The 15,120-nt window shown below is 45.7% G+C and overlaps 1 protein-coding gene across 2 annotated transcripts in view; it reads right to left on the reverse strand.

The window, feature by feature from the left end:
* Window positions 1-389: 389 nt before the first annotated feature.
* Window positions 390-15,120, reverse strand: part of wdr44 (WD repeat domain 44) — a 104,949-nt gene continuing 90,218 nt past the window's right edge. For both annotated transcript variants that reach the window (XM_072505052.1, XM_072505051.1), the window contains exons 16-20: window positions 14,955-15,056; window positions 14,755-14,870; window positions 4,343-4,470; window positions 2,226-2,351; window positions 390-1,639 (exon numbers count right to left, since the gene is read on the reverse strand). In XM_072505052.1, the coding sequence (XP_072361153.1) occupies window positions 1,551-1,639; window positions 2,226-2,351; window positions 4,343-4,470; window positions 14,755-14,870; window positions 14,955-15,056 (561 nt within the window). In that variant the 3' untranslated portion in view covers window positions 390-1,550. The remainder of the gene's footprint in view (window positions 1,640-2,225; window positions 2,352-4,342; window positions 4,471-14,754; window positions 14,871-14,954; window positions 15,057-15,120) is intronic.

Here is a 15,120-nt window from a genome sequence, read left to right on the forward strand (position 1 = left end):
TCACTTTGGACACAAATGAATAATGGCCATCTGTATCAAGCAGAAGGACCATTAAGGGCCAAGCAGAAACAAAGAGTCCTCAGGACAAAGAAACACAGCAATCACTATTTTGCCAGACGTCTCAGTAGAGATGCTAGATATCTCTTCGCTTGAGCAGCTCTCCTTTATCATTTTGCCAAGGGGTCTGTGCCAATGATTTCCGAGCAAGTGGATCTCAGGAACCTGAAATATCCCAATACACAGCAAGTCTTTCACCGCCATTTTCTGCAGAGGCATTGGCACAATTAAGTACACTTGACCCAGGATTTTCAGGAGGAAGCCAATTGTACCTCCACTCTGTTCCTCATCAGACAGGTATGACCATTAAAAGAGTTAAAGAATCCAGAATATTTTTGGAGCAACCTTTATTTATACATTTTGCTTATTTCAGACGTTTAAAACCGTCAATAACATTTTCTAGCACCGCAGATCCAGAAATGTTATTTCATTGGTATTGAATAGTCGTATTTACACAGGCTCTCCTATTTGAGAGCCCTGTGTTGCAATAGTACACATTTTCGCTATTTACCACAAAAAGTCGAATTCAATACTTTTTTATACACACTGTTTGAACATCAAATGGTCTTAATACAACCCAATATAGTAAAAGGTCATCCGTTCCGCCCAGTTCTAGTAAAGTAACATTTGGCGAAAACAAAAAGGAAATTTGACACCTGTAAAGTGGTACATTGAGTAAAAGGGAAAGCACAAGAATTGAACATACAAAACAAAGGAAAGCATGTGGCTGGATTATCAGTGCCCTTGCACTCTTAAAAGAATGCACTTTGAGTTTTACAACAGCTCGTTAACACCAACCCCCCCCCCCAAAAAAAACACTCCCCGTTTCCATGGCTGCAGCAAACGGAATTAAAGTTGTATTTCCCAGTGATTAGTTTGACTTGGCACCAGTTTTTAAAAAAAAAATGCAACACTTAATTTTAGTGACTGAATGTATATGGTACTTTTCTGTTAAATCAGTTCAGCCACAACATAGCAGAACTTTATTATACAGCATTCGCTATTAGTATAATTAAGATTGCCATCAATATGCTTAGCACAATTCTACCAGAACCGTTTTTAAAATCAGCTCCCTTACAAGGCACACTATGATCTATGGAATAAATTTGCATTCTTTGAAGCAGAAAATCTAATAATTGATTCCCAGGCTGGAACTTGCACACATAAACAACTTCAATACATAAACAATACTATACTGCACTTGGACACAGAGGAACTTAATGGACTAGTCTTCTGCCCTTTAAGACCCACACATAAGGATATTTACAATAATTTCTGTAGCCGTCAAAATAAACACACGGTTTGCCAACAAAGCTGTTCTCTAACATCCAAACCAATTTCTATGTTAAATACTGAGGGTCATAATAAAGTTGTTGGCCATTGCAACACTTTGATTTCTGCTTCAATCCATTGGTAATTAAAAGCCCAGGTGTTTGCAACAGATTATAATGTGCCACATCAGAATTCAGTTTCGATACAATGCCAGAAAGCAATTAGTTCTTCTTTTTACTGATGAAAACTTTGATTGCTCCAGTGAAATCGGCCGACAGGAGTACCTCGGTTATATCTGCTTTCAATGCACCTGAAATGAAAGAGAGATTAGTGACAGATCTCAGTCTTTACCATATGCACATCTCAATAGAATGCAACAGTTGCTGCTCCTCCACTAAAGATCACTGTACTACAGAGAAAAAAAAATAGTTCTTTAAAACACAATTGAGCTCTCCTTACAGCTTCCCTCCCACCTTCCACACCCACTCTACTTTTCTCAAGGACAGTACTTCCTCCCAAGCCCTTTGAACTGATCAAGATAGGTTATGTTGCCTTCTGTGGAGTTGGTCTCACTAGTGTTACTTCCCGTCCTGCAAACATATACAGACAGTCCCATTCAAAGAATTGGGACAAAACACACTCAACTCTGCCCAAATACCAACAAAAACACATCTATTCAGGACACCCAGCTCAGAATGAACAAAAGGACTGGGGTCTCGAAATAGAACCAAGCTCCTATAAACTCCTGAATTGACCTTGTGGATTACTCAATTGTTCCTACTTTCTCCATTTTGGGTAATGTGACAATATCACTACGAAACTCTCCAAGATAAAACGAGACTGCACCATCACTATTTACCAGTCTGTAACAATCTATGCAAATATTGATAACATACCAGAAGGTATATGATCTGTATCAATACCGACACCATCACCCTCTGCTTTCTCGGACTGTGGGACATCAGATAGCATCAAACTTGGATTTGGTGCAAAAATCGCTGAAGTGACAACTGCATTATGTGCTACACAAGAGAAAAAGAGATGATTAACGAAAGAAATAATGTTGGTATTTTCAGGTGTTCACGGATTTGTTAAGACATATTATCCATAAGAAAAAGGTTTCATATTCAGCAATGTTCAAAACATAGTTAAGCCAAATATAGCAGCTTAATCTCAGATGAAGTCGGAGAAAGGAACAGTTATTGTACTGCAATGTTTTCAAATGGCACTGTTCCTGGAGAAGCACGTTGACCTCAGAGAATAAGTACAATGAGTAATACAGAGTTACCAGCACAGAGAAATAAAGGTGCAACTAAGTACAGTTACAGACATCAGCAGAGAGGGGCGGTGCTATGGGGATAGAGAGAATGGGATTGATTATATTGCTCTAGAGAGAGCTGGCATGGACTTGATAGACTCATTGTTCTCCTTCAGTGCTGTAATGACTCTATGGCACTAAATAAGTGATTTAACAGTGAGCAGAGGTGCCAAAGGTGTGGCTGAATACAAGTAAGATAATTTCATTCTGCAGTGCAGCAATTTCATCACTCCTCAAACCATTTCTAACTTCCTGAAATGAGAATCAGTCCCTCTGAGTGAAAGGAAACTACATTATGTATAATATGCATGAAGTTGATGAGAGGGGAATGAAACCCTTGTGTAACAATACCTGGATTGAGAGCCAATAGGCCACTAGTAAGCAAGGCAGAATTTCCATTTTTTCCCCCCCCGTGTACATGACCTGGCCAGGGTATGTGAACGTCACAACATTAACTGCGTTGGCAGAAGCTATACCCTTACAAATGTGCACACAGAATCAGGCCACCTGGTTAACAAGACAAGCTTTAGACTCAATCCATTTGATTCCACATAATTAACCATAATTTACTCAAGACACTGAAAAGAATGAAGGAAAGGGACAGGATTTCCAAGAACATTTTCAACAGAACTGGACAGTTCCACGGCCACTGAACTCAGGTCCATCAGCTGTGGCTGCCTGGTCAAAGGTAAATTTTCACACGACTGCCCTCCATTGATCTGTCCATCTGGAGATTGTGTGGATTCAATAGGAGAGCCCAGTTATATTATAAAAAATGTTTCAAAGGAAGCAAGGTAAATTGGGTAGAAGGTCAGAGGTCTAAAGCCTGTCAAAATCTCTTCAGAAATGCATACTGCTAAAGCTCTAGACAAAATCCACCCACACCCAGTGCTTTGACGGAACAAAACTAAACCTGGTGAATGATCAGTATCCACCACCTCGACTTATTCTGTATTTGGAGGGTTAGGATAAGAGAGATATACGGATCCTCTTCCAGAATGAGGGAGCATATTTACATACAAACTCCACCCATTGTTTGAAATGAAAGGTTTTAAACCAAAAGTAACAGATCCAAGATGATAACCATAATTCTTTGTGATCACTTGGCTTTGAGCTAAGTGAAGGAGGTTTCAATAAACTGGCTCCCAGGGAAATGTTCAATGGTTTCTTTGTTAAAAAATGCATTTAAGGGATGTGGGCATCACTAGCTGGGCCAGCATTTATTGCATATCCAAAAATTGCCTTTGAACTGAGTGTTCGGCCATGAGTCAACCACATTGCTGTGGGTCTGGAGTCACATACAGGCCCGACCAGGCAAGGACAGCAGATTTCCTTCCCTAAAGGACATTTGTGAACCAAATGGGGTTTTACGACAATGGTTTTATGGTCATCATTAGGCTTTTAATTCCAGATTTCTATTGAATTCAAATTTCACCATCTGCCATGGTGGGATTCGAACCCTGGTCTCCAGAGCATTACCCAGGGTCTCTGGATTACTAGTCCATTGACAATATGACTATGCCGCCACATCCCCAAATTTAAAGTACCTGCTTGATTGAAGTGATCTTAAAAAGCATCAACGTTCTTTGAAAGAGAATGACAGACTGACGCTTAAAAGGCTTAACTGGGAAAAATCAGAACAATTTTGTAAGATGCATCTTTAGGAGATCACAGTTTTAGCAGATTACAAGTTACCTTTAATCCCTTCCCAAAAGTCATTACGATCTCTTCGCACTGAAGTAAACTTGCTGACATCATGGTAAGTGCTCCAAATGTAAAAGTATCTATCTTCAGATCCACTTATTATGTAAGTGAAATCATGGCTAAAAAACAAAAATTAAAAGGACATAGAAACGCATAGTTACAGGTGCAAATGGAAGAACAATTTAAAACTATATTAGCAATACAAAATGTAACGGTAACAGAATCATCAGGGATCAGGTAGAATGATTTCTGGTCAAAAGCAATGTCCATCTATCTCAGTTTAATCAATGCAGTACAGACAATGGCTGTTCAAGGAATATTTCTAATCGGAGGCTGAGCTTCATTTGCTGCTGGGCTACACAAAAACAAAAGCATCCCACTGCCATGCCGGCTGATCCCAATTTTCTTGCACCACTGGCTCACTTGTCAAACAGGTGAGAAAATGAATGAGAATCAAAAGCGCCAGAGGGAGGAGCTTACCCACAAGGGAATCTCTCCCTTTTGCCATAACATTTCAGTGTTGCAAAGTCTCTGCCAAGCGTAAGTCAGCATCACTTATTAAAACCTTTAAATAAATAAATAATGTTTATTGTCACAAGTAGGCTTACTGCAATGAAGTTACTGTGAAAAGCCCCCAGTCGCCACATTCCGGCCTCTGTTCGGGATTCTCAGCTGGTACAGAAATTGAACCCGTGCTGCTGGCCTTGATCTGCATCACAAACCAGCTGTCTAGCCCACTGAGCTAAACCAGGTCCAACAGTGTTTGAAATAAAAAGATGCCATAGAAATCTTTAAATAGGACAGGTTGGCCACTCTATTCAGGCCTACAACAGAGGTTAGTTTCATTTGCTAAAGTCTGGTATGAAAATGATGGCCAGAGATCAGATCTCTGACAAATTCTTGGGCATTGTTTGAAAGCTGTACCATAAACGCAATCTAGTAGGAAAGCTTGAATTGTGATACTAGATAGTAGGGGAGCACAAAAGCCTTCACTGGCCAAAGCACCAATTGGTAGGTCAAGTCCAAGGCAAACATCTCATCAAGATTACAGGCTAGGTACAAGTACAGTTATCCTTGTGTGAGCCATGGGTAAATTGCCAAATATTCATCATAATATAAGAAACAGGAGCAGTGGTGGGCCACTTGGCCCCACAAGCCTGCTCTGCAGGGGCTGGTTTAGCATAGGGCTAAAGAGCTGGCTTTTAAAGCAGACCAAGACAGGCCAGCAGCACGGTTGAATTCCCGTAACAGCCTCCCCGAACATGCGCCGGAATGTGGCGACTAGGGGCTTTTCACAGTAACTTCATTTGAAGCCTACTTGTGACAATAAGCGATTTTCATTTCATTTCATTTGAGAAGATCATGGTTGATCTGATTGTGGCATTAACTCCACTTTCCTGTCCTTACAGTCTTAAATGGGTGGCCGCTTAGTTTGAAACTGTGTCCCAGCTCCAGATTCCCCATATCCTCTCGGGTTCGAACTTGTTAAGCCCCCTCACACTCTTGCATGTTTCAACAAGATCATTTGAAGCAGATTTAACAATCTTCATTTTCCACAAGACTATTTTGCCGCTTCCTAACTTTTTCTCCTATCGATGCATTATTCGCCAACCAATAGACTAGATTGCCAATACTTTGTTGGAACAAACGTCAGAAATCCAATTCAGGACTTGAGCCAGAAATTAACCAAAGGTTTACACTTAAGCTACTGTCTTTAATATGGAAAGACATCCAAAGCACTTCACAAAGGCACAAACGAAACTGATGTCAAGACAAAGGTGGCATGTGTGGCGACTACAATCTTGGTCACAAAAGGTGGGGCATAAAGAAGGGGTTTCAAGGAGGAGAGTTAATGAAATGGTTTCAGCAGAAGATTTTCATAAAATGAAATAGGCAATTGAAAGCACAGGAATGCACAAGAGACTATGTCAGAGGAGTGAAACGTCCATGTTTGGTGGATGGCGTTGGATTTCAGGTGGTATTGTAGATGTGGAGTGGAGCCAGACGATGAAGGAATTTGAGAGCATCAAGAATTTAAAATCTGAGATTCTAAGAGACTGGGAGCTCCACTGATCAACGAAGGCAGCTGTGACAGTCAAGGTCCTGGTGTAGGTTATGGATTTTGAACAAGCTAGTACTCTTGGACACTGAAGATGAGAGGTCGGCAAGCAGATTGCTGCAGCAATTGAGATCAGAAGCATCAAATACATTCAGCAAAGTTTCATTAGCAAAGGAGATAGGCGTCAGTGGAAGCAAACAGAGTCAAAGAATTGGAAGTAGTTGATAGAACCAGGCACTTGAGAGCAGCACTGAGGGAGAGCTGGGCTGCTGACGGTATCGTTTTTCAGATGTGATGTTAGTGCCTTTGCTTGTTCCAGTGGTTCAATTCCACATTTAAAATCCAACAGGAAGAGCAATGAGTTTTGTTAACACCCTGCACCCTGTCTAATCTTCCTCCCTTAGTCAACATAACGGAAAACAGTAAACTGATGTTGTTGCTGTTTGCAACATATGCTTTGCAAAAAACAGCTGTCATTTTCCTATGTCACAATCATAACATAGAACAGTGCAGAAGGAGGCCATTCGGCCCATCGAGTCTGCACCGACACACTTAAGCCCTCACTTTCACCCAATCCCCGTAACCCAATTACCCCTCCTAACCTTTTTGGTCACTAAGGGCAATTTATCATGTCCAATCCACCTAACCTGCACGTCTTTGGAATGTGGGAGAAAACCGGAGCACCCAGAGGAAACCCACACAGACACGGGGAGAACATCACAGACAGTGACCCAGCAGGGAATCGAACCTGGGACCCTGGCGCTGTGAAGCCACAGTGCTATTCACTTGTGCTACTGTGCTGTTCTCCGTAACAATCTACAATAATGCCAAACTCATGAAGCCATAAGACTTTGCTGAAATCACGATATAAATGATGTGGCGATGCCGGCGTTGGACTGGGGTGAGCACAGTAAGAAGTCTTACAACACCAGGTTAAAGTCCAACAGGTTTGTTTCGATGTCACTAGCTTTCGGAGCGCTGCTCCTTCCTCAGGTGAATGAAGAGGTATGTTCCAGAAACATATATATAGACAAATTCAAAGATACAAGACAATGCTTAGAATGCGAACATTTGCAGGTAATTAAGTCTTTACAGATCCAGAGATAGGGGTAACCCCAGGTTAAAGAGGTGTGAATTGTCTCAAGCCAGGACAGTTGGTAGGATTTCGCAAGCCCAGACCAGATGGTGGTGGATGAATGTAATGCGACATGAATCCCAGGTCCCAGTTGAGGCCGCACTCATGTGTGCGGAACTTGGCTATAAGTTTCTGCTCGGCGATTCTGCGTTGTCGCGCGTCCTGAAGGACGTCTTGAAGAACGCTTACCCGGAGATCAGGGGCTGAATGCCCTTGACTGCTGAAGTGTTCCCCGACTGGAAGGGAACATTCCTGCTTGGTGATTGTCGCGCGATGTCCGTTCATTCGTTGTCGCAGCGTCTGCATGGTCTCGCCAATGTACCACGCTTCGGGACATCCTTTCCTGCAGCGTATGAGGTAGACAACGTTGGCTGAGTTCCACGAGTATGTACCGCGTACCTGGTGGGTGGTGTTCTCACATGTAATGGTGGAATCCATGTCGATGATCTGGCACGTCTTGCAGAGATTGCCATGGCAGGGTTGTGTGGTGTCGAGGTCGCTGTTCTGAAGGCTGGGTAGTTTTGCTGCAAACAATGCTTTGTTTGAGGTTGCACGGTTGTTTGAAGGCAAGTAGTGGGGGTGTGGGGATGACCTTGGCAAGATGTTCATCTTCATTGATGACGTGTTGAAGGCTGCAAAGAAGATGTTGTAGTTTCTCCGCTCCGGGAAAGTACTGGGCGACGAAGGGTACTCTGTCGGTTGTGTCCCATGTTTGTCTTCTGAGGAGGTCGGTGCGGTTTTTGGCGCGTTGGAACTGTCGATCGATGAGTCGAGCGCCATATCCGTTCATACGAGGGCAACTTTCAGCATTTGTAGATGTCTGTTACGCTCCTCCTCGTCTGAGCAGATCCGGTGTATATGGAGGGCTTGTCCATAGGGGATAGCTTCTTTAATGTGTTTAGGGTAGAAGCTGAAGAAGTGGAGAATCGTGAGGTTATCCTTGGGCTTGCGGTAAAGCGAAGTGCTGAAGTGACCGTCCTTGATGGAGATGAATGTGTCCAAGAATGCAACTGATTTTGGAGAGTGGTCCATGGTGATCTGATGGTGGGATGGAACTTATTGATGTCATCGTGTAGTCATCCATGGGTCCAAAGGAAAAAAAATGTCATCGATGCATCTGGCGTATAACGTCGGTTGAAGGTCATGTGCGGTGAAAGACGCCCTCGTACGAATGGGATATGGCGCTCGACTCATTGATCGACAGTTCCAACACGCCACAGCAAAAAAACGCACCGACCTCCTCAGAAGACAAACACGGGACACAACCGACAGAGTACCCTTCGTCGTCCAGTACTTTCCCGGAGCGGAGAAATGACGACATCTTCTTCGCAGCCTTCAACATGTCATCAATGAAGATGAACATCTTGCCAAGGTCATCCTCACACCCCCACTACTTGCCTTCAAACCACCGCGCAACCTCAAACAAACCATTGTTTGCAGCAAACTACCCATCCTTCAAAACAGCGACCACGACACCACACAACCCTGCCAGGGCAATCTCTGCAAGACGTGCCAGATCATCGACATGGATACCACCATTACACGTGAGAACACCAGGTATGCTGTACATACTTGTACGACTCGGCCAATGTTGTCTACCTCATACGCTGCAGGAAAGGATGTCCCGAAGCGTGGCACATTGGCGAGGCCATGCAGACGCTGCGACAACGAATGAACGGACATCGCGCAACAATCACCAGGCAGGAATGTTCTCTTCCAGTCGGGGAACACTTCAGCAGTCAAGGGCATTCAGCCTCTGATCTCCGGGTAAGCGTTCTCCAAGGCGGCCTTCAGGACGCGTGATAACGCAGAATCGCTGAGCAGAAACGTATAGCCATGTTCCGCACACGAGTACGGCCTCAACCGGGACCTTGGATTCATGTCGCATTACATTCATCCCCCACCATCTGGCCTGGGCTTGTGAAATCCTACCAACTGTCCTGGCTTGAGACAATTCACACCTCATTAACCTGGTGTTACCCCTGTCTCTGGATTTGTAAAGACTTAATTACCTGCAAATGCTCGCATTCTAAGCATTGTCTTGCATCTTTGAATTTGTCTATATATATGTTTCTGGAACATACCTCTTCATTTACCTGAGGAAGGAGCAGTGCTCCGAAAGCGAGTGTTCGAAACAAACCTGTTGGACTTTAACCTGCTGTTGTAAGACTTCTTACCACGATATAAATGCAAGTCCTTTTCCAACTTCTGGACCAGATCAGAGAGCGCACAGCTGACTATTAGAAACTGGCTGGTTCACCGCCTATAGTTTTCCAAAACGACCACTGCCTTGAACTTCCATGCAGATTTTAGCTTCTTCTGAAACGGAGATTCATTTAAAAACAAGAAAATTACAACGTTCCTGAACTTCGCTTGCTCCTTGAATTGGCCAAAATCCTCCACATAGTTGAGTGTCCTGGGTGTTCGTTACATGTACATGCTTCACCCCTGAATGAGACTTGTTTAAAAACCATGGCTGCAAGCCCCCGCTGTGGCGCATTTCTTTTTTTTTTCCTTTTTTAAAAAAAATATATTTTATTGAAATTTTTTTCCCTGAGCAACATTTTTCCCGCTTACAAAACAAGCGAAACGATAACAGTAACAAAACAGAAATGTTTAAACTTTTTAACAATAATAATAATAGTAATAATAATATACAAGTAACAAAACCTCGTACTCTATTGACCTATACTCAACTGCCTCCCCCCGGGTTGCTGCTGCTGGTCATCCGTCTTCCCTCTAACGTTCCCCTAGGTAGTCGAGAAATGGCTGCCACCGCCTGGTGAACCCTTGAGCCGATCCTCTCAGGGCAAACTTTATCTGCTCCAGTTTAATAAACCCCGCCATATCGTTTACCCAGGCCTCGAGTCCGGGGGGTTTCGCCTCCTTCCACGAGTAGGATCCTGCGTCGGGCTACGAGGGACGCAAAGGCCACGACATCGGCCTCTTTCGCCTCCTGCACTCCCGGCTCTTCCGCAACTCCAAATAGAGCTAACCCCCAGCTTGATTTGACCCGGGCCTTCACCACCTGCGAAATCACTCCCGTCACTCCCTTCCAGTGCCGGGCATGCCCAAAACATATGTGCGTGGTTTGCCGGGCTCCCGCCACACCTCCCACATTTGTCCTCCACTCCAAAGAACCTGCTCAATCTTGACCCCGTTATGTGTGCTCTATGTAGCACCTTAAATTGAATCAGGCTAAGCCTGGCGCATGAGGAAGAGGAATTTACCCTGCTTAGGGCATCAGCCCACATACCCTCCTCTATCTCCTTCCCTAATTCTTCTTCCCACTTTCTTTTTAGTTCGCCCACCGACTCCTCCCCTCTTCCCTCATCTCACTATAAATCTCTGACACCTTGCCCTCTCCGACCCACACCCCTGAAAGCACCCTGTCCTGTATCCCCTGTGTCGGGAGCCGCGGAAATTCCCTCACCTGTTGTCTAGTAAACGCCCTCACCTGCATATATCTCAAGAAATTCCCCCGGGGTAACTTATACTTTTCCTCCAGTGCTCCCAAGCTCGCAAAAGTCCCATCTATGAATAAATCTCCCACCTTCCTAATTCCCAACTGGTACCAGCTTTGAAATCCTCCATCCATTCTTCCTGGGGCGAACCTATGGTTGTTCCTGATAGGGGACCCCACCAGGGCTCCCCGCACTCCTCTCTGTCACCTCCGCTGTCCCCATATGTTCAGTGTTGCTGCCACCACCGGGTTCGTGGTGTACTTTTTCGGTGAGAACGGTAGCGGCGCCGTCACCAGCGCCTCTAGACTCGTCCCTTTACAGGACCTTCTCTCCAGCCTTTTCCACGCCGCTCCCTCACCCTCCATCATCCATCTACGTATCATTGCCACATTGGCGGCCCAATAATAATCTCCCAAGTTCGGTAGTGCCAGTCCTCCTCTGTCCCTACTGCGCTGAAGGAACCCCCTCCTTACTCTCGGAACTTTCCCTGCCCACACAAAGCTCGTAATGCTCCTATCTATTTTATTAAAAAAGGTCCTGGTGATTAAAATAGGGAGACATTGAAATACAAATAAGAACCTCGGGAGGGCCATCATCTTAATTGCTTGCACCCTGCCCGCCAGCGATAAAGGCTGCATGTCCCACCTCTTAAAGTCCTCCTCCATTTGTTCTACCAGCCGTGTCAGATTAAGTCTGTGCAAGGTTTCCCAGCTCCTAGCGATCTGAATCCCCAAGTATCGGAAGTTTCTTTCCACTTTCCTTAGCGGTAAGCCTTCTATCTCTCTACTCTGGTCCCCTGGATGTATCACATATAATTCACTCTTCCCCATGTTTAACCTATACCCCGAAAATTCCCCGAACCTCCTCAAGATTCGCATAACCTCTATCATCCCCCCGCTGGGTCCGACACGTATAGCAATAGGTCATCCGCGTATAACGAAACTTGGTGTTCTTCTCCCCCTCTAGTCACCCCTCTCCATTTCCTGGAGTCTCTCAGCGCCATGGCCAGAGGTTCAATTGCCAGCGCAAACAACAATGGAGACAGTGGGCATCCCTGTCTTGTTCCCCTATATAATCGGAAATACTCCGATCTATGTCGACCTGTAACTACGCTTGCCGTCGGTGCCCCATAAAGTAGTCTAACCCAGCGAATAAATCCGTTCCCAAACCCAAACCTCCTTAATACTTTCCATAAATACTCCCACTCCACCCTATCAAATGCCTTCTCTGCGTCCATTGCCGCCACTATCTCTGCCTCCCCCTCCATCGAGGGCATCATTATCACCCCTAATAGCCGTCGCACGTTAACATTCAATTGTCTCCCTTTTACGAACCCTGTCTGGTCTTCGTGCACCACCCCTGGGACACAGTCCTCTATCCTCGATGCCAGCACCTTTGCTAGCAGTTTGGCGTCCACGTTCAATAGTGAAATAGGTCTATAGGACCCACACTGCATCGGATCTTTGTCCCTCTTCAAAATTAGCGATATCATCGCCTCCGACATTGTCGGGGGTAGTGTCCCCCCTTCCCTGGCCTCATTGAACGTCCTCGCCAACAACGGGGCCAACAAGTCCACATATTTTCTGTAGAATTCCACCGGGAACCCGTCTGGCCCCGGGGCCTTCCCTGCTTGCATGCTTCCCAGTCCCTTAATAACCTCGTCCACCTCAATCGGCGCCCCCAGGCCTGCCACCGCCTGCTCCTCCACTTTCGGGAACCTCAACTGGTCCAGGAACTGCCCCATCCCCTCCTCTCCCTCTGGGGGCTGAGACCTATACAGTTCTTCATAAAAGGTCTTAAACACCTCATTTATCTTTCCTGCCCTTCGCACGGTGTCTCCCCTTTCATCCCTAATTCCTCCTATCTCCCTCGCTGCTGCCCTCTTTCGCAGTTGGTGCGCCAACAGGCGACTAGCCCTTTTCCCCATATTCAAACCTCCTCCCCTGTGCCTTCCTCCACAGTACCTCCGCCTTTCTGGTGGTCAGAAGGTCAAACTCGGTCTGGAGTCGTCTCCTCTCCCTGTACAGCTCCTCCTCCGGGGTCTCTGCAAATTCCCTGTCCACCCTTAAAATCTACCCCAGTAATCTATCCCTTTCCTTGGCCTCGGTTTTCCTTTTGTGGGCCCCAATAGAAATCAGCTCTCCTTTGACCACCGCTTTTAGTGCTTCCCAGACCACTCCCACAGGGACCTCGCCGTCGTCATTGACCTCCAGGTATCTCTCGATACACCCCCTCACTCTTGCACACACTCTCTCATCCGCCATCAGTCCCACATCTAATCGCCAGAGTGTTCTCTGCTCCCTGTCCTCTCCTACTTCCAGGTCCACCCAATGTGGGGCATGATCCGAAACCGCTATGGCTGAGTATTCAGCTTCTTCCACCCTAGAGATCAACGACCTTCCTAAAACAAAAAAATCTATCCAGGAGTACACTTTATGGACGTGGGAGAAGAAGGAATACTCCCTAGCCCTGGGTCTAAGAAATCACCATGGATCCACTCCCCCCATTTGGTCCATAAACCCCTTAAGTACCATGGCCGCTGCCGGCCTTCTTCCAGTCCTTGAGCTGGATCTATCTAGCCCCGGGTCCAGCACCGTATTGAAGTCCCCTCCTAAAATCAAATTTCCTGCCTCCAGGTCCGGAATACGCCCCAGCATCCGTCTCATGAACCCCGCATCGTCCCAATTTGGGGCATACACATTAACCAACACGACCTCCATTCCCTCCAGCCTACCACTCACCATTACATATCTACCTCCACTATCTGCTACAATGTTCTTTGCTTCAAATGCTACCCGTTTCCCCACCAAAATGGCCACCCCTCTGTTCTTTGCGTCCAGTCCTAAGTGGAACACCTGTCCCACCCATCCTTTCCTTAGCCTAACTTGGTCCGCCACCTTTAGGTGCATCTCTTGGAGCATAACCACGTCTGCCCTTAGCCCTTTCAAATGCGCAAGCGCTCGGGCCCTTTTTATCGGCCCATTCAGGCCTCTCACGTTCCACGTGATCAGCCTCACTGGGGGGCTACCTGCCCCCCTCCCGTGTCGACTAGCCATTACCTTCTCTAGGCCAGTCCCATATCCCGCCTCCGCGCTCCCGCTCGCTCCCCCAGCGTCGCATTCCGCCCCCGACCACCTTCTCTTTAGCCATTTCCTTTTGGATTTCCGCAGCAGCAACCCAGTTGTCCCCTCCCCCCCACCCCCGCTAGATCCCTATCTAGCTTGATTGCTTCCCCCCATATCACTTCCGTAAGTCAGCTGGCTTCAACTGACCCCGGCTACTCCTGCTCGCTCCTCGGCCCCCCCCGGTGTGAGGGAACTCCCATCCGCCTTGCGTCTGTTTTCCCGCCTTATTTGGCGCAGTATTTCATTGAACTCACCTTATCAATGTGTGGTGAGATGCAATTGGAGAAATCATTCACTCTGGGAGAGGTGTATAAATCCTCAGAGGCAAGTCACATATTTTTAACTGCTGGCTCTCATTTTTGGTCGAAACTATGTTTGCCCAAAGCAATCAAGAATCAGACCCCAAATCTACACAAAATTCCCACAGAATCCAGGATTTGTTTCAATGTACAATATTAGCAAACGCTATTAAGCCAAAACTGAACAGGAACATAAGAATTTGTAAAAATTTACACCATGAGAAAGCAGCAATTGACTGTGCAAAAATCAGACTGTTTTGTCCAAAGATGGAAGCAGAAAATAGCTCGGAGGTTAAACCATGGGAAAATACACATACTTACCTAAAGCTTGCTTTGATTTGGCTACTGCTGTTAACATAGCCTTTATATTTCATAGAAATGGACAAATCTCTAAGGTCGTACAGGCGAATTCTTGAATCATTGGAGGTCACAAGGATCTAAATTCAAGAGTTCAAAATGTTAAGACGTACACGGTCACTGAAACACAAATCATTGCACCCTGCCCCCACAGACGTACCCACCTTATTTTCACCAGGCAATGGCTCAATGCCCGTGATTTTTCTCCCAACTCGGTTTCTCCCCCTGGTGGAGCGGACATGTATCTGTGTGTGGTACTTCAAATGCTGAGGGGGGAATGGTTCAATAAATAGCCAGAGTTGCATCGTTTATATCCTTTAAACAATTTTA

Source organism: Scyliorhinus torazame, chromosome 5, assembly GCF_047496885.1.
Source record: "Scyliorhinus torazame isolate Kashiwa2021f chromosome 5, sScyTor2.1, whole genome shotgun sequence".
Classification (NCBI taxonomy): domain Eukaryota; kingdom Metazoa; phylum Chordata; class Chondrichthyes; order Carcharhiniformes; family Scyliorhinidae; genus Scyliorhinus; species Scyliorhinus torazame.